Source organism: Calliopsis andreniformis, chromosome 3 (assembly GCF_051401765.1).
Source record: "Calliopsis andreniformis isolate RMS-2024a chromosome 3, iyCalAndr_principal, whole genome shotgun sequence".
Taxonomy (NCBI): Eukaryota; Metazoa; Arthropoda; class Insecta; order Hymenoptera; family Andrenidae; genus Calliopsis; species Calliopsis andreniformis.
This window is the reverse complement of record NC_135064.1, coordinates 27266260-27286075: the sequence shown is the minus strand read 5'-3', so window position 1 is coordinate 27286075 and position 19816 is coordinate 27266260. Positions and strand designations below refer to the sequence as shown.

Here is a 19816-nt window from a genome sequence, read left to right as displayed (position 1 = left end):
TTATGTACGTGAACCCTTGTCTCTGAATTTTGTCTCTAGCGAACGTTGTTGCCGCCCGAAACCCACCCCCTCAATCTATCCTCTTAGCATTATGTATCTGACACCGAACGCTGATCCGATTGCGCGCCTGTTGCGTCCAAAAGACTCTCTTTGCGTTCCCATACTTTTTTCTTTTCTCGATTGTTCCTTTCCGTCAGTTGCATCGAGGCAACGCGATTAAGCAAAAAACGAGTCTGCGTGCACACGATAAAAGAGAAGCCAAAGTGTATGTCGGGAAACGATGAACCTGGACGTTCGTCACGTTTCCGTCACCGCCGATCGTTTCATTCCATTCGGTATTTCTCGGGGTTCGACCGACGGATCGGCAATGATCACGAAACCGGAAGCAACCGTGGAACACGGCTTTCATTCTACACATACGATGATGGAAACACCCCGAAGGACCAATCCCTCCTTGTCCCTTGTCTACGTCTGTTATCACCTGTCTACAATGTGCCAACAACCCCCCGTACACCAACGCCCTGTGTCTGTCTTGAACCGATCCGTGCTATCTGCCCACCGAAAATCTAACCATGATACCAAAAGAACACGGACCAAAAAAAAAAAAAAAAAAAAAAAGAAAGAAAGAAAAAATGAAGCCCTCTTTTTGAGATGATCGATACGCTCCGATCGGCCACACGCGCGTGTTCGTATGTATCCGTCGTCCGCAACCCTCGCGCGACCGACGCCACCGAGATTTTGTGCTCGCGTCGCGGGGATGGTAACCGAAACGACGAAAAGAAAAGCGTAAGAGATTGAGAACAAGAAGAAAGAGATGGCAGAAAGAGGAGATAGTCTCTGAAGGGAGGAAAAAGAAAGAGAAAAGAAGGCACGAGATACGTTCGAAAATCGGGAGGAGATACGAAAATAACAGAGAGACAGAAATCGGCATATTTGCGTCGTTCGAGTATCGCGCGATCTCTCTCTCTTTCTCGACGAGACACCGTTCGTTCTCTTTTTTCAGTTTCTTCATTTTTCCATCGTTCGATTTCTGGTGACTCACAGACTCGCGGATAGATATACTCATACGCCTAGGGATTTTGATTGGGATTAGGGAAACTAGTGGAGTAGATGAATATGGGAGGCAAAGATGGTTCTGATGGGAATGTAAATAATCTTGAATTTGTATGAATAAATCTGTGAGTCACTGTACGTGGTGGCCAAGAGAAAGTTTGAAATTAGTATTTTTACATGACAAAAGAATGTATGAATAATTTCAGTGCTATACTACTTGGTACCACCGATGCGCTTTAGACTCGAGAGGGATCCTCTACAGAAACTGTGGAATGTATTTCATTCCTCTGAAACTCTGTATCTTACTTTCGCTCAGATTTGAAACTTTCCCTTGGCCAACACCGTAGACATAGATTTCTCGGTGTTTGTTGCCTTCAAGATTAACTCGGTGTCTGAATTCGAGAGCTCATGTGAACGCATCCGTTCTCTCTTTTCCGTTCTCATTTCTTTCACGATTTTCAGTTCACTTTTGCGTTCTCTTGTTTCTAGATTTTTTTTTATTATTATTAGTATTACCATACACTATGGTTTTTTGGACTTTACCAAAGTAGTGACGACTGTGCCTGCCACCTTGCTCTGTGCTCGTACTTGGAGGATCACACCAAAGGCATGTTTGATCCCCAAGTCACCGAAACGGTGGCACGGAAGTCCGCGGTTGCCTTCCAATTCACGTTATCACGATTTCAGACGAGTTGCTGTGGCCTCTGAGTCGGGGGAAAGTGCGATCCTCCAAGAACGAATCATGCCCCATACGCAATCCTTTAGGAATTGATTGAACATATATTTTTGCGTACCGCACGCATCCTGCGCAGCCTGTCGTGCGATAATTTCGTGAATCAATTGAGGAAAATTAGTTTGTGACAGCTTGAGGAAAAATGATTCAATCTTTTTGAAGTCTCTGATGTGACCTTTAACCCTCCTTAAGGAGTTTAGCAACATTGTATATTTCCTAGACTTTTGTTAGACTTTGATAAGCATCCTAGAATCTTTTCAGATATTTTGCAAGTCTAGAATAGTACAAAAATTAGGCTCTGCGACATGTGAAAAATATGTTTGTCTACGAAGGATTAAGCATCTCTCTTTACAAAGATGACTAACTGTGTTCTGTTAAATGCAAAAACAGATAACACTGGCCAAAAATAATTTTGTCAGCGATGTTAATTTGAAAGTAAAATGCAAATGCAACAGGAAATTATTCTGCAGAATTCTAGCATAACAAAGTTCTGTTGTGATTCTTTTAGCGGTGCTTGTTCATATTCACCATTAGAAAAGAAACTCAACCAGAATACTAATATATAATTCAGATAATAGTACTCACACATTCCATTTATTATTATTCATATTATAATATTCATACTATATTTATATCATGAAAGAAAATTAAGTCTGGAAATTCTAATAATTGAACCTTCGCAAAGAAAATGGAAGCCTGTAAACATGGATATAGGTGACTTCGTTTTTTTAGCTTTAGTAGTTTACACCTTCAGTTACAAGCAATCAATAATCGCTTTTTATATTTTCTCATCCATACACGTTCTTTAAAAACAAAAAAGAAAATCAACAAAGCAGAACAGGCTGCGTAATTATGCGTCCGATACACCTCATATTCTCTCTATATACATTCAATTATCATTATATTTATCTTACCTACATCGATTTCATTATATTCAGCACTACACAGAATATCGCTTAAAATATTCAGCTTTGTCAAATTTAATATATATATATATAAATCATAGTCACAAGAAAGAATCCAAATTTTAAATTATTCATATATGTACTGTTTTCATTGCCTTTATCACGTATATCTATCACACAATATTATATATATATATATGCATGCGTTCTTTCACGAAAGTATCAACCCCCGCCCCCGCCCCTTGCCCTTTATTTCACCTGCCCCGGGACGAAATTGTTCTGTTCTGCCGAATGATCTTCTTTTTCTTCCACCCAGCCCTTCAAAAGACAGTTTGCTCGAAAGAACACCCTGATACAACCATCAAACCCCTTGCAAACAATTGAAATGCAAAAAAACAACAAGCCAAAAAAATACAGTGAATGAACGAAAAAAAAAACACAAATATGTTCCCGCGTCGCTGCCGATACTCGCCCAACGTATTCGCCCGTTTCCAAAGCGAGGGGAGGGTGTAGAGAATAGCGGGAGCACTGCTCCTCGTTCGTAAAATCAATTTGTATCGCTTGCCAGATTCGAGAGAGAGGCGCATTAGCCTCGGGTGGTTCGCTAACGCGGGCCAACGCGTGTTCGAGCGGAGTCGCGCGGATCGTATTGGCAGCCAGGCGAGAATATTGGATCGCATTGAACCGTTGACCGCGGAAGCTGATCCGACAGATGGAATCGATTGTTCGCCGTCTGTGCCTTACGAAAGCGTCGGCTAGAGACACGGGGTGGGATCGTGGAATCCTCTAGAGTCGAATTGATTCGATAATTGTGTCGATTGCTTGCCAAAATCGTTTTATCCAGATTTATTTTAATAGAGGAGGGAAAAGTGTCTTTTTCTGGGGACATTTGATCGTATTTTTTGTTGAATTTTATTTTTCTTTTATTGGATCGAACAACTGGAAAAGTTATCAGCGTTTCGCGGTACAACGGGTCAACGACACGGTCCGACTTATAGAGGCCACGATATATCTTTGATTTGTAACAGTCGAGTAGCGGTGATGCGAGGACAAGTTGTAACCGAACAAGGAATCGGAATAGTAGGCCTCAGAGTCGCCGTGGATGGGGAGCCTCGGTTTGGATTCACGCTAACCAGGGCTGATGGATGGTAAGTGCTCAACTTTTTACATATTTTACATTTAATTATTGTAAGTTAGTATTTAAGAGGAAGATACATTGCTGACCAAAAGTTTCATATCAATGGGTAGCTCTAATGCAGGTTATACTATACCACCCCAAAAAGGCTTAAGACAATAAAATCATAACATCCAGCAACTAGTACAGAAATACTCTTCCACCTCAAAGCAACCATTCGCCAGAAATCCCTCAGCCAGGGATCCAGATTACGAAACCATCGCGGTCCCACTTTGCGCATGTAATCAGACAGTCGGGAAACGAAAAGGACAGATGGTTACACAGTCACTTTATGGTAGCCTTCTATCCCGTATCGCGTCAAACGTATGCGTGACATTAGTGTTTGCACGCGACGATGGGCGCCGCTCGTACGTCGGCCTGGACGTCCTTCGTAATAGGATCAAGGCTACATTGTAATGAAGGGAGCAGGAGCGAGACGTTGAAACACCTCTATCAAACAGTCATCCATGCATAGATACGTATGTGTACACGTACACATACACAAACACATACATACATATCTATATATATACATATACATATATATAGTAATCCTGGCGAGGATAATCCTGAAACAGGGAGTCGGAGGAGTTGGCCCCGTAAACCACATCAAAGCCCAAGCTAATGATGTCGAAAGCTTCCTAATTACTCCGTGCAAACATGCGTGATTAGTCTGACCCCGCGGTCCCGTCGATCGACTAGCGAAATTTTCCTGGTAATACGTTGAAACTGCGAACGAGGGATCACAGCCGGAATCGAAATCCTTGCGAGCTGGCCGAAACGTCGCCCTCGACGAATGCAACACGCTCATAGACTCACACGAGCGTCGCGTAATCCTCGAGGAAGGTTGGCCCGCCGCCGGAAAGCGTTGTATTCAGCCGCCTCTATTTCGCTTTAATGAATACACCGAAACCCCCGGGATAGATTGGCAGTTATTGCACAGACTCTGCTGATAAATACGGTGAAACGCGAATATTTGTCGCTGGCTGATTGCGAGCACCTCGTATACGCGGCTTACGTTAAATCCCCCGCCGCGGAATCGGACCATTTCCGCCCCGTGTTCCGCTGCCTCGACTTTCAAATCCGATTTGCGACGCGCCAGCCGGAAGTTACGAATGCGCGAGTTGTTTTGGTACCCCTGGTTGCGTCTTTTGGATGGGGGAGATTAAGGGATGTGGATGTTGCTGAGGTAAAAAGGGTATTTCGAGGAAAGACGTTACTTAGATTTATGAAAACTTTGGGAAATTCTAATTTTCAGGATAATGGTATTTCTTGGCTTTCTGATTGCGGAGGAAAGGTTTTCGAGAGTGAAAGCAACACAAACTTTCTATACTGTTTGTTCAGAAAAGTAGTTATTACAGAATTGAAAATAGATTCAGAAAATGAAATTTAATTTCGAAGTAGTAATTCTTATGAAATTTGATCTTTTGCACCTATCTTGTATAACTTTAGTTCATCCGTAGCAAGAGTAGAATACACTATCAAAATGGGGGTCAGTTATTTTAGCCTCACTCTATATAAATTGACCTCAAAAATCCGTCTTCACCCAGTAACCATCAGTGAGTCATGAATCTATAACGAAAAAACACCGTAGACGTCAACCAACTATGAAATATCTATCTTAAATTTATCGGGATCCTCAAGGCAATCGTAAGATAAGAAATAGTTCCTAAGTTTGCCCTGACTATCTTCCCTCGATTATCGAAAACAACCCCTTGGAGGAGCAAACTCATGTATTCCCTATCGATCGACCGTCCGCCCCCGAATCTAATACCGGAAGCGAATACAGTTTGAAACGCATTTACGTGCCTCGATCAGGTTTGACGTGCTGGTGAACGGCGGCGGTGCAGTGACGCTTCAGTTCCAACGCAGCCCCTTCAAACCCCTTACGAAGACCGTGTTCGTGCCATGGAATCAAATAGTAGTTCTACCGCCCGTGGTGATGACTCTTAACAAGGAAGGCGAGCCCCATAAATCTCACGAGCCCCCGAGTCCAGCTGTTGGTAAGCGCCAAACGCCCATATTATTTCCTTATTTTCACCCCTTTTTTCTCGCGTTTATAGCGCGTTACGTAATCGACCTGTTACCAACGAACATAACGGTGTTGTGCTTTCGAAGCTATGGTACTTATGTTAAAAACGAATGTGAATACTCAGTGTGATGTTCTTCTGTTATTATTTTTATTGAGTGGAGTATCTTCCATAAAAAATTCTTTAGCACAAGTGCATTTTATTAGATAATAGATTATGGATTATTTAACACAACTTGCAACAAAGTTTTTCAAGACAGTTTCTTCACACTTTTTTGTCCTCTTTGTTCTTCCTTCTCTTTTTGTTATCAATCTTCTATCATCTCACATCAACGCTGTACGCAACAGTCATCCAGCTGTCGATGAACGTGTGTGCCGTCTTTGTTCCGTCCTTAAGTGTCTTTTTGTTTTTAACTTCCTCACCATTTATGGCATACAACATAATAGGCTTCCCAGGGATATCGATGGGACTCTTTAGTGAGCATGGTCCATGTCTGGAGCACGACCACGAGCTGCTGCGACCGATCATCGTCAGTACTTGGATGCCCGAGAAAGTGGGCGGGTTGCCTGGCAAGAGTTTGGTGTTCGCCGAAAGCCAGGTAAACAGACACTTGCCTCCAGACTTCCTCGAACTATTATGCATCACGAGTCTAAGTCGCGGTGACCCTTTCGAAGGGATTTAAAATTCTCATAGACCACTGGATTAAAGTAATGATTTCCAAGCGAATGTTTCACCCTTCTTCGCAGATCGTCCAAGAGAGCATCGCTATTCCGGGTTCGAACCTCCATTTGATGTACCAGAGCAGCCAAGCTGCTGGCTACCTGTCCACCGTGAGGATGCAGCTGACTGGCCCCTTCATTCCCAAGTCGCTGACACACGTGCATGTGCACGTGGAGATCGAGGGCTCCCTTCACGCCAAGACCTACGAAGCAGACCCTAACTTGACTCACACCTTCGCCTGGAATAAACGTAACGTTTACAAGCAGAAGGTGTACGGCGTGGCCCAGGCCAAAATCTTGATCGGCTATCAGCACTCCACTTGCCCCTCGGTAATATGGGAGACCCAAACGGCTACTCTGCAAGGATTCGACGTGGATATTTCGGATATCGGGGGCTGGGGACTCGACATCCACCACCACTACAATTTCCACGAGGGTATCCTACAGAAAGGGGATGGTACCACTCTGCACTTCAAACAGTACCCACGCACCGTCAAGGTGGTAATGGGCACTGGGCTGCAGAGGAACCTGGTCTGCGAGAAATGCGATGGTCTCGCCAAGGATGCTAGATTGTTGACTCCTGTGGCTCTCACTAGTGGTCCCGATGGAAGTATTTATGTGGGTGACTTCAATCTGGTTCGTAGGATCACGCCGGAAGGAAATGTCTACACTGTTCTTATTTTAAGGTAATGAGAAGATTTACTAATATTGAAAATAATTAAAATGGTCATGTTAAATGGTTTATTTTGTATTAATGCTGTGAAACTTTTTTCTAATGATTATTATTTGTATCTTTAGTGCGACTCAAGTGTCTTACAAGTACTATCTATGCGTCTCACCCGCCGATGGCCATCTCTACATCAGTGACCCTGAGAAACACCAAATCCTGAAAGCTTTGACATTAGAGGATGTAGAGAATCCCAGCATCAACATCGAACCTGTTGTAGGAAGCGGTGAAAGGTGCATTCCTGGTGATGAGAGCCACTGCGGAGACGAAGGGCCTGCTATTCGTGCTAAATTAGCACATCCAAAAGGTAGAGAATCCCTTTTTACAAGCATCTTACCTTTTATTTAAAATTCATCCATCCTAAGCAGTTTTCCCTCTCACATGCCACCCCCATGAAATAAAAATAGAATAAGTACCATGCATCACACGTAACATGATCGCGTGAACATGTTAACAAGTTACTGAATTAGCTAACCCACCACACCCCCTTGCACTTAACCAGGAATCGCCATCGCGGCCGACAAGACCATGTACATCGCGGACGGCAGGAACATCCGAGCAGTAGATCCCCACGGTATCATCCACACCTTGGTGGGACATCACGGTCACCACAACCACTGGTCGCCAGCTCCATGCGTTGGCGCCATACCAGCCCACCAAGCTCAGCTACAATGGCCCACAGGATTAACTCTGAGTCCTCTAGATGGCTCCCTGCACTTCATCGATGATAGGCTGGTCCTGAAGCTCACGAGCGATCTAAAAGTGCGCGTGGTCGCTGGCACGCCTCTGCACTGCACTAGCAACACCAATGGCAACAACGATGGGGATCTAGCTAATGTAAATTCATCGACCACCACTAACCCGAAGAAGTCTGACGAGGTCCTAGGCTCGGTCTTGGCGGTTGGCTTCAGTCCAACTGGCGAGCTGTACATAGCAGAGAGCGATTCCCATAAGGTGAACTCTATTAGGATCGTGGACAGCTCTGGAAAGATGTCTCACTTTGCTGGGCAACAGCAGGAACGTCTGCGTGGTCAATGCGAGTGCAATAATACTACTCCAAGTACTAAAGAGCTAGAGAGTTGCGCATGCACTGATGATACTAGCAGTACTGAGACTTTATTGTCCTCCAACGCCAAGTTTACTGCTATCTCTGCCTTGGCCGTTTCTCCTGACGGTGTCCTGCATGTGGCAGATCAAGGAAGCTTACATATTTTAGCTCTTCAACCTTATCTACCCAATCACGATGAAAATGGAGAGTTCCATATCCCATTCCCACCGACCAACGAGGTTTATGTCTTTAATCGCTATGGGCAGCATAGCTCTACGAAAGACTTGACATCTGGAAAGACGAGATACTCGTTCTTATACAGCAAGAACACCAGCTTTGGGAAATTGTCGACTGTGACTGACAGTGCTGGAAACAAGATTCAATTCCTGAGGGATTACAGCAGTGTAGTGAGTTCTATAGAGAATACGCAGGACCACAAATCGGAGTTGAAAATTTCGGCTGTTGGGTTCTTGGAGAAATTGTCTGAGAGGGGTAGAGCTGAGATTGCTCTTGGATATGACGGCTCGACTGGGCTGCTTACTAGTCGATCAGGGGTAAGTGTAAGATTTTAAATATTAAATGAAATCACATGAAGTTACTAATATTTGAATAAGTAATGATGAACCATATGGCAACATGTTTCTGACATTTCAGTTTGTATAATAAAGCTGCATTTTGCTTCTTTCAGGGTGGTGAGACGTACATATACAATTATGACGGCTTGGGACGAGTAACTGACGTCATTTTACCCACTGGAGAGAAACTGACGCTCTCCTCAGACCTGTCTGACGATGAAGGTTTGATAGTGAAAGTGTTTGCTCCACTTCAGGCTCTATCCAAGGGTGACAAGCAGAGGACGGTTGAGTTTAAAATGAAGAATGAGAGATCTAAGTTACTCACAATTACCGATGGTGAGTTGGATGTCATAAAGACATTTCCTAGCAGAGGTTGAAAACAGTTTCGTAATCTAATAAATCTTCCACCTATCTTTCAGGCACCAAGATCAAGAAAGCAGTCGCCTTCACGAACAGCAGCCTAGAAGTCCTTCTCCCCGGTGGTGGAAGAGTCCTAAGCGCAGCAACAACGAAGCATCCTCTCTTGGAAGCTGCATTGCCAGTGGAAGCTGAGATGTTGCCTATGTGGAGCTACCAACTGATGTCTCTAGGAGAGCTAACAAACACCATGACAACTGCATACAATCTAGTGGGCGATGTTAGCCACTTCCAGCAGACTCTCAACAGAGAAATCTGGGTGAACGATACTCGCGTAATTGGTGTGGAATTTGAGCAGGCATTTGGACGTCAAACTTTCTACGACAGAGCCAGGAATCCCCTCTTAACTGTCACCTTCGATCCAGCTGGTCTGCCTTTGACCTGGCAACCCCACGAGCAAGGTTACAATCTCAGCATAACATATGACAGGTTCAATAGAATAGAGAGCTGGAAATGGGGTGCTTCAGACGAGTCCTATGGCTATGATCGTCATGGACAGCTAGCCGAAGTGACGAACAGTCAGAATGGCACGAAACGATATACCTACAACGACTTCAACATGCTGTCTAACATCACCCTAGCTAGTGATAGACACTTTACTTTGCAGTACGATGACGATGGAGGTCTGCGTCATATTATTCTTCCATCAGGGACCAGACACTCGTTCTCCTGCCAGGCTTCTCTTGGATTCCTCCGAGTAACCTATACTCCACCAGGCAGTACCAGAGCTTATCTCCAGCACTACAGTCACGATGGAAACCTGCTGCAAACTGTGTTCCCAGGAGACGGTGCTCGTATCGTGTACAGGTACCACAGTTCAGGGCAACTGGCCGAAGTGGTTCACGGTGATGGGAAGACTGAGATCAGGTACACCGAAAGTGGTCTGCCTTCCGAAGTGATACACTCTGAACGGGACGTGGAATATATGTGGGACTACCAATACAGCGCTGGGTTGCTGGTAGAGGAACGAATAGATTTTGGCGCCAAGACTGGTCTCAGCAACGCCAAGTTCACATTTGAATATGATTCGAACTTTAGACTGGTGAACGTACAAGGTAGAATAGGAGGCCAGACCCTGCCTGCTCATACCATGGCCTACAGTCCCAGAACAGGCATGTTGGAGCAGATAGGACAATTCAAGATCGCCAGGCCACAAGCCAATGAAACCACAGTGTTTGATGGCACTGCCTTGTTCTCTCGAATCACAGACGATAGGTTTTTGGAGACTCAGGTAACGTTGACCATCCACCAACTGGAGGTCTTTAGAATGGAATTTGCCCACGATTCACGTGGTCGCATCAATCAGACTAGAACCTACACGCGAAATGTCGCTGTGAACACGTACACTAATGTGAAGAACTACACCTGGGACTGTGATGGACAGCTAACTGGCGTGGAAGCGCAAGAGCCTTGGGGATTCAAGTATGATGCCAATGGGAACATGTTGTCGCTCACATATCGAGGGAACAAAATTCCCATGGAGTACAATAGCATGGATAGAATCGTAAAGTTCGGTGATGGGCTCTACAAGTACGACAACAGGGGCTTAGTGGTGCAGAATGCCAGAGAGGAAAGGTTCAATTATAACGCTAAAGGACTTTTAGTCCGTGCCACCAAGCGTGGCCGTTTCGACGTGCGATATTACTATGATCACCTGGACCGTTTGGCCACCAGGAAAGACAATTATGGAAACGTAACGCAATTCTTCTATAACAATCAAAAACGTCCCCACGAAGTAAGCCAGATATATAGCCCAAGGGACGGTAAACTAATGTCCTTGGTGTACGATGACAGAGGACACCTTATCTACGCCCAAGTCTATAGACACAAGTATTATATCGCCACGGATCAGTGTGGTACTCCGATCATGATCTTCAGTCAATATGGCGAAGGGATCAGGGAAATCATGCGCTCACCCTATGGACATATCGTTTATGATTCGAACCCGTATTTATATCTTCCTGTTGACTTCTGTGGAGGACTGTTAGATCAGGTAAGATGGGAACGGAGTCTGTAATCTTCGCTAATAGTTCAGGGGTACTAATTGATGTTATCGATTTTCAGGTGACATCATTGGTACACATGCCAAATGGCAAGGTGTATGATCCACTGATTGGACTGTGGATGTCTCCTTTGTGGGAGAATGTTTTAGACAGAGTGGACACTCCCACGCATTTGAATCTGTATAGATTCAATGGAAACGATCCTATGGACGCCCGACACACAGATCGACCGAGTCAACCAACAGGTAAATTATATATAATTTACTCGCTCGTTGGAGCTTGAGTATCATATCTGTACAGGAATCTAAACGTATACATTTGTATTTCTTGAAGCAATTAAAACACATACATAACCCAATCCAAATCCATCTTTCAGATCACATATCATGGCTCTCTCACCTGGGTTACGACCTCAAGAGCCTCGCACCTCAACTATTCCCCAACGAACTGCCAGATAGCCTAGCTCCACCAGTCCTCGGCCCAAGCACCTCTATCTTCGGCAAGAAGAAGAGAACTAGGAACCTAGGCGTACAATCAGGCTTCCTGGCCCACATCGCTCAAAGACACTCAGGTGACGCGGTCAGCTTATCAGCGCCCCCTCGTTCAGCCCTAAAGAAGGACACCAGCGAGCTGATACCCAGTCGCCTGGGTGCAGCCTCTGACCCTCCATTCGGCAAAGGTATCCTAGTGTCCAGGACAGCCGACGGCCAGGCAGTCGTCTCCAGCGTCCCGACTGCAAACGCCATCTACGGAGACGTGTTCACATCGGTGTTCAATCGTTCCTACTTCCTGCCGTTCACGTTCGTAGTGCACAGCGCCCAGCAGGACGCGTTCTACTTCGTGAAAGAGGAGACCTGGCGGGCCAACGAGGACCGAGGTCAATTAAAGCGTCTTGGCGGCCAGGTGAACACAACGTCCCACGAGAGCGAGAACGGAAGTGGCGGTAGCTCTCTAATCGACGTGAAGATCCATGGTGCCAGCTACGTGGTGAACTTGAGGTACGGCACCACCGCTGAGAAAGAGAAACAAAGACTGCTCCATCACGCGAAAGCGACTGCCATTCGCAAGGCCTGGCATAGAGAACGCGAGGCCCTGAAGGCCAACACACCAACGACCATCGAATGGATAGTGGCCGAACAGGACGAGATCCTGAAGTCTGGCTCGGCATCCAACTACGAGGGTGAATATATCCACGACGCCCAATTATATCCAGAGTTAGCTGAGGATCCGTACAACATCCGGTTCGTGAAGAAAGCTGTCGATCCATCCAGTAAGAAAAGACGCAGAAGGAGAGGTGCCCCTACCTGTAAGCTCTGGTGGTTGGACAAAATCTGCTAGATAGCATTCCAGCGAGTCCTCATCTCTCCTGGAGAGAACTGTCCAATAATTGCGAAGTAAAGAGGAATTTTCGAGCGTAAGAGAGGGTCGGATCGACGAGAGAGAACGAGCGAACGTACTGAACACTATCAAAAAGTTTTATACCAAAGTCTATTTGTGTATTTCGAAGATGCCAAAAACATTAACGTTATATGATTATATTGTACCTACGTGATAGGGTGTAGTGTGTAAGGGTTCGAATGGTGTGGATTATTACGTGGATCACCGGTTTGTGGGAAGGAGAACTATAGATCAACGGTTCGCGAAGAAAACTGTGGATCGCCGATTTTGAGCAACGTACTTGTCCGTCGTCCTAGGAGAAAGCTAGGGTGAGAGAAGGAGAATCTAGGAAACTTAATGTTCCTCGTCGTGGGATAGAACAGTCCCAACGAACAATATCGAATTTTGGAAAAGGGATTCTGAGAGGTCTATAGGATTGAGGAGCAGTGAAGGACGACGAAGATTTCTGGACGGCAGGCCATTCGTTGTTGAGGCGAATCGAGTGAGAGAAACTAGTCAATATATAGCTTTACATTGACGTATAAACTTTTTCCAGTAGCGTAAGGAAGAGTGACGCGATCGTCGACAAATTGTGGGTCATAGAAATTTAGTGAGGCTTTTGATTGAGGAAGAGTTGAAAATAGTCCACTCGAGTAGGGAGTCAAGGACTTAGAGTCATATTCTATGGAATTTTCTGATACTATACAGGGTACTAAAAAGGCACAGGACTTATAAAACAGAGAGGACTCACTGAACTAATGAAAAGTGCTTGATAAACGTAGGTAAATTAAAAACTACTTCTACTTCTAAGAAAATTGAATTCTTAATCTATGTTCAAGCATTCTTCCGTGAGCTCCACTAATAAGTCCCGAATCTTGGTCTTAATATTCTGTATAGAACAATAAGGATCCACGTGGTTAATCTTTTGCGGTTCCTCCAGTTCTGCGAATCAGCAGAAAGTGGCGCCCTTTAGAGCATCCGTTTATTCACCATTTTAGAGCGACTCGAGTACCTCACTATGTTCTTTCCAACCCAATGCGATGTCTTAGTCGTACTTAGGTGACTGAAAGGGAGAATCGACAGACGATTCGATTCCCAAATACGATAGGTACGCTAACAAAGTCGCAGATGGAGGAGGAAGAATGATGCAAGTGCGTGTCTCAACAATGAATGGCGCTACAGAAGCGGAAGGAAAATGAAAAAAAGGGTCGATTAGCGTCCAATCAATGTTGGTAGTGCTGAAGAAGAGAAAAGGATCGAAGAAAGCGACCAAATGCGCTTCGAATACGATTTTTCCCGAATTTATCGATGGAGAAGAGAAGACTTTAAGGTGTACTATAAAGTGGTGCTTTCTCAAGTGTGAGAGGAGAATCGGTGCGACAGTAACGAACGTGACTAGTTAGAGGAACACACTAAATAGCGTGACTAAGGTATTTTTAACTGATGGATGTGTCCTACCCCCGCTACCCCTTTAGCGCTAGCGTCCACTCCCTCGAGGATGTCTCTATGTGTCGATACGAATCGTTCGGTTAAGGGAAGTTTTCTATCGTAACTCGAGGATCCGATAGAAGAGATAAGAAAAAAAAAATTAAAAAAAAAAAAAAACGATTTTCCGCGAGAATGACAGGTTGGGCAGAGGTCTGTCTCTGTGTCTGTTTAATTATAACAAGTGGACGAGCTCGTTGTCGGTAATTAATACGTATTACACAATATGCATATTCGTGCTTGCTGGATATGAATAACGGAACGTTACACTATCGTTTCTTCACCAAATAACTAAGTGTGTATATCCAAAATTAAACGCTGGTCGGTAACCGATCGTTTCTCGCTGTGTACTGGAACGCCATATACGTACGCGTAAGGAAATTATTTAGCAGCAGCCCTCGCTATCCCACTCACCCTCATTGTGTCCAATTAACTGTAAGAGTCATCATCCCCTTTACTTAGACGTCACCCAGTCCCTCCCTATCTTCCCATGTTCCCACGTGGACAGTCGCGTTATTTTCCCGCGTTTAATTCGAATGTTAATACGGATTGCAATAAAAGTACAGCTCACAAACTTCATAGGTGAATCTATGCACCAATAGATTGAGATATTTTGGAAAAGTAATTGCAGTTAAATTTAATGGAACTAGAGATTTCAGTAAGTAGAGTTCGTGGATCTTTTGTTACTGAAAAGCATCCAAATTTACCAAAAGTAAAGTTATTTAATTTTAAGTAGCTCACTAGTATCTACGATAATTTGAATTTGCACAAATATTCACAATGATAAATTTTCTATTTCGTTGTGAAAATTTCTTGAATTTGAAATTGAGTAAACTCTCGCACTGCTTTGCCCCGCCTCGATATGTGTGGAGTGGGGGTAGTTCTGCCAATATAGCAACGTGGTGCGATTTGAATGGACTCGATTTTGTGATGAAACGATTCATTTATTATAAATGATTATCTATAAGAATTTTTCAGATTTATTTTGAATAGAAAAATATTTGACCTAGGGTTTTTCAATTTTTTTCAAACTTTTTCAACAAATCCCCAATAATCTGGGAGCATAGATTCGTCCATTAAACTGTGATCTGTACTTCCACCACATTCCCCCCATATAACTCGACATATTGGATACTTTGCGACAGCTTTAGATGACGTCATTTTACAGAACAATTAACATGACGTCGGAACGACGTTCAACGTCCGGATAAAGGGAGTAAACGTGAAATCGTATTTGCTGAGTGTATAGACAGAAAAGAAATATATGTATAAAGAAAGAGAAGAGAAAAAAAGATATATAAGAAAGCTTCGTAAAGTATTTTTGACTCGAACTCCTCGAGTGTTTAGAGCTGCGCACACCAATTCTCCAAACTGCGGTCCAAACGAGGTCGAAGGCGGACTTTTTTTTATATACATATAGAAATATTACGTAAACTCGCGTGCACCTATGATTAACGTCTTCTGAAAGAGGCGGGCGTTCACTCTTTCGCCCCCATCTTTCTTTCCGGACGAAAAAAAGGGGAAAAAATTTGAAGCTGCCAATACACAAATTAGGGGGCGAAAGAAACACGTATCGTCGCGACGACGGACCTCAAGATCGTTTGGTGATCGAACGGACAGCTTCGAAACACTCTGTCTCCTACACTGCCCCGACTACACTGCCCCCTCTCACCCTCATCCACCCCATCACCCTCACTCATTCGTATCCGTGAACCCGTATAATAATAACGATTATTCGTATCGAATCGGCGATGGCGTTCAAAGAATCGACTATTTTTTAAACGAAGGAGAAGAAAAAAACGTATCGAGTGTCAAATTATTAAAAAGGAGAGAGATTAGTGGTCGTCTTGAGCAATTGACGGTTCAAGATGAACGATAACCGTGCAGGGTCGCGAAAACAGTCCCAAGCTTATTCTCTTCGAGTTCTAATTACACTGTAGAAGCAAACAAAAAAATGAAAGAGATAAACAAGCGAAACAGGAAGAGTGAACGAGAACGAGTGGGAATTCGCTCTCTGACTTCCGTGAAGTTTCGTCTCGTTTCGCAGTGACCGTTTTTACGCGTTCAACCCTCCCAGGAATTATTTGACCGCGGACGAACGACGATTAAATATACAAATATAAATATAAATATGAATATAAATATATATATACATATATAAATAAATATATAAATAATTATAAATACTTCTGGAATTAACGGGGTAGAGGAAGTTCGAAGGAGTAAAATGAACGATTATTAATTATTATCATTGCTACGATTGTATTAATTATTACTAAAGAACCGGGAGAGATGGATTTATGGGTCGGAAAAGGGGTGAAATCCGTCGGACCACGGTGGTGGGAATACTCGAATTTCCGCAAAGCGAAGAGATCTGGAACGGCACAGAAGTTTTGAGCACACGAACGAACGAGAGAGTGATATATTGCGAGAAAAAGAGAAAAGAGATACAAAGAAACTAATAATAATAAAGATGTGTGTGAATGGGGATATTCGTAAGAGTGCAATAGAGAGCGATAGAGAGAAAGGGGTGAGCGAATGGATGCGGAGTAAGAAGTCATGCTGCAGCTACTACGACCACTACCCCTTAAGTAGAATTACGCTACTTCGCCGCTGATCTAATTGTTTACTGTCACGTGTTGCTGTAAAACCTAAACTAACGATACGATATATTTTATTTATATATATATATATATATAATCTAATCGACTGTATTTATTGTAAATAGTCACGATGTTTGCTATGATATAATATATATATCTGTAATTGGATGGAGAACACCTGCCTGAGATGCGCCCAAACCTTCATCCCCTACACAATCATCAGTGTGTATACTGTATGCGTCGTCACGACACATCGCACGAAACACAATGAGACGTGCGCGCAGGTGTATATGTGTACTAGGGTGGTCCTTAGCTATACAGGGTGTTCAACAACGGATGTTAAAAATTTTAAATGATGATTCAACGAATTTCTAAAAATGACAAAATTGCGTTTGAGGTTTTGTGGCTGAATTGATAATTATTGTTGAAAATGTGTTTGGAATATGCATGAAATGTGTCTGATTTGCCTTATTCTACTGGCCTCACTGCGTCTGACTTTATTAATGCACACAGGCAGTGGAATGAACTCGAAGTTAGACACATTTAAAACGCCTTTTAAGTACATTTTAATAATAATTCGGAAACAAAGTTTCACACACAATTTCGCCATTTTTAATTATTATCTTATTTTAGCGGTTAGAGTCACCCCTTAAAATTTCTGACACCTGTTATTGAACACCATGTAAATAGCGATACAAATTTTGCCGAATTCTTTTTACTTTCTTCCTCTAAAATAGTTTGAATTCGTTAAAAAAAATAAGATCGGATAAAGAGAAAACGTACTCTGGGGCCCTAAAGTTTTATTGGCAAAATCTCATATACAAATCATTTTAGGGGGTGAAACCGAAAAAATTTGGAGATCGAAAAATAAGGACCAACCCAATGTATATGTATAAAATGGTAAAGATGCGAAAAAGACGATTTTAGTTAATGAATTGATGGCGGAACGGGTGCAAGCATAAGTTCTTGTACCTGTCCGATGATGGGAGAGATAAAGACAGATCCGTATTTCGATCGACGAATTGTTATGTTATTGATAGTACGTCTCGCAATGAAAGGTGATTCAAGAGGCGTACCAGACCGTTTCGTCGTACTCTGCCCCCTGGTATCGATTCCGTGAATCTAGCCTCACTCGAGCACCCCTTTGAGGATGAAAGCGAACGATGGTCATCAAAGATAATTTTTATAACTGTATTTTTCCCCTATCTTCGATGAGATCCGTGTGGAGCCGATCATTCGAATTGAGTGTCACGAGATCCAACCAGCATGTCCAGAACATTACAATATTACTATCATAAGTACAATATATTAAGTGTTTTCAAAAAATATATGATCTATATATGATAATAAAAAGCGGGAAAACGTTTCAACGGCGAGTTCTCTCATTCTCACATTTGATCCTCGTTCACCTTCGTCCTCGTTCTATCGAACAGTTGATGAGTGCAGTTTTAGTTTTCAACTTGATGGAGTCTGGTCCTGCCAAGGATGCAGAGACCGAGAAGAAAGCTCAGTAACTGAAAGGAGGATCGCTCATGCGGTCATCGATTTTGTAAAAGGAGACACTGATAACTTACTACAACAAGAAAGATCAAGAGTGCTGATATGCTTATTGCTTGGACGTGTGACTTGAGCAGAAGCACGGCGTTTCTCAAACAGCCGGGTTTGAAAGCAAGGATTTCTGTCATTTGTATACACTGCAATTTAATTTTCTTAATGAACTTGAATCTATTTAAGAGTAGTATAATAATATATTTCTTTCAGTGTTATATTCTCTGCCATATATGTAATACAGTCATGTTAAGTTCAAATAACCCAAGTAGAGATCAAATGGGTTGAGTAAGGAAGAGATAATAGTCAAAGGTAAAATAATAGTCAGGTATAGCTTAAGTAGTAAACAAGACAGAGGTCAGGTGCAAAGGTCAGGCAATGAAATTTAAGCGCCACATAAAGGCTGAGAAATGCTTAGGCAAGGGTCAAGCAATGGTCAAGTAAGGGTCAGGTAAGTATCAAGCAAAAGAACTTACTTCTTCCATGGACCTCGCGCAACAACTCTTCGGAATACTGAGGTAATATTTAGCCCAATCTTTTGCAGATTTAATTCCGCAGCATTTCAGCTAAAATACAGTTTTTCTTAAGATCAACCTCTGAAGGGTGTGAAAGAAAAATGTAAAGTAAAAGGCTAGATATTTTGCAGCTTGCTAAATAGAAATTGTATTCTTACGTATGTATGAGTATTATCCCACGCGTTTCTGCTTGACGGAGTAGACTGATAACTTTCAATAGCTGTGAACATATCATTCTGAACCTTTTGTGTAATATAATCGAAAATCCAGAAGCTCAATATAGCACCGACAAACATAATAACCAGGAATAACATGTAACACAACACATACTGCAACGAAGCAACGTTCACCTATCTCTTAATAAGAAATTAATATTTCATTAGTATTCGCAAAGTGCGACCTACGGTGTTCAAGTATTTCCTCTTTTTTCTTATCAGCGCAACAATTCCAAGTAATGATGCAAGAGAAGCAACAAGACCCACAAGCAGTAATACCGTTAAAAAGAAACGTTGTCCAATTAATCTCGACATTATTCTATCATCGGTGAGAGTCCACACTGACGCTACGACACCAACGATGCCTGCAAGCTTTGATTTTTATAACTCTGACTTTTCCTGTCTATAAAATATCGATGTTCTACTTATTATATCGCTTACTTACAAATGTTGCCGCGTTAATCGTCAAAAATATAGATTTAATGCACCGTAGCGACAAACGATTGTGCGGAAACTTATGGAAACCTAATCCAAGGAAATGTGATCTTTTGTCGGTCGAGACGGTTCCATTGCTATCGGTGACTTCCTCTTCATCTTCCGTTTCCGTTTCATCCTCGTTTTCAGCATTTCCGTGATGCGTTGTCCCGGTAAAAAATTTATTCCAGTTCATATATATTTGTACAGATTGA

General features: G+C 43.0%; 2 protein-coding genes across 4 annotated transcripts in view; one reads left to right on the top strand and one right to left on the bottom strand.

Annotated features, from left to right (window-relative positions):
* Ten-a (Teneurin-a transmembrane protein) overlaps nucleotides 1-12722 on the top strand; it is a 546410-nt gene extending 533688 nt beyond the window's left edge. For 2 of the 3 annotated variants that reach the window (XM_076375326.1, XM_076375329.1), the window contains 10 exons: nucleotides 3720-3839; nucleotides 5684-5868; nucleotides 6342-6493; nucleotides 6642-7300; nucleotides 7413-7648; nucleotides 7844-8943; nucleotides 9078-9300; nucleotides 9384-11374; nucleotides 11446-11629; nucleotides 11761-12722. In XM_076375326.1, the coding sequence (XP_076231441.1) occupies nucleotides 3720-3839; nucleotides 5684-5868; nucleotides 6342-6493; nucleotides 6642-7300; nucleotides 7413-7648; nucleotides 7844-8943; nucleotides 9078-9300; nucleotides 9384-11374; nucleotides 11446-11629; nucleotides 11761-12722 (5812 nt within the window). The remainder of the gene's footprint in view (nucleotides 1-3719; nucleotides 3840-5683; nucleotides 5869-6341; nucleotides 6494-6641; nucleotides 7301-7412; nucleotides 7649-7843; nucleotides 8944-9077; nucleotides 9301-9383; nucleotides 11375-11445; nucleotides 11630-11760) is intronic. The other variant, XM_076375328.1, reaches the window with a different exon arrangement.
* Nucleotides 12723-18384: 5662 nt separating this feature from the next.
* LOC143177440 (uncharacterized) lies at nucleotides 18385-19809 on the bottom strand. The gene is made up of 5 exons (XM_076375333.1): nucleotides 19573-19809; nucleotides 19317-19499; nucleotides 19071-19241; nucleotides 18874-18963; nucleotides 18385-18543 (listed from the first exon to the last, which is right to left on the bottom strand). Exons 1-5 carry the CDS (start codon nucleotides 19795-19797, stop codon nucleotides 18388-18390), a joined length of 825 nt encoding a protein of 274 aa, XP_076231448.1. The 5' UTR covers nucleotides 19798-19809; the 3' UTR covers nucleotides 18385-18387.
* Nucleotides 19810-19816: the final 7 nt, after the last annotated feature.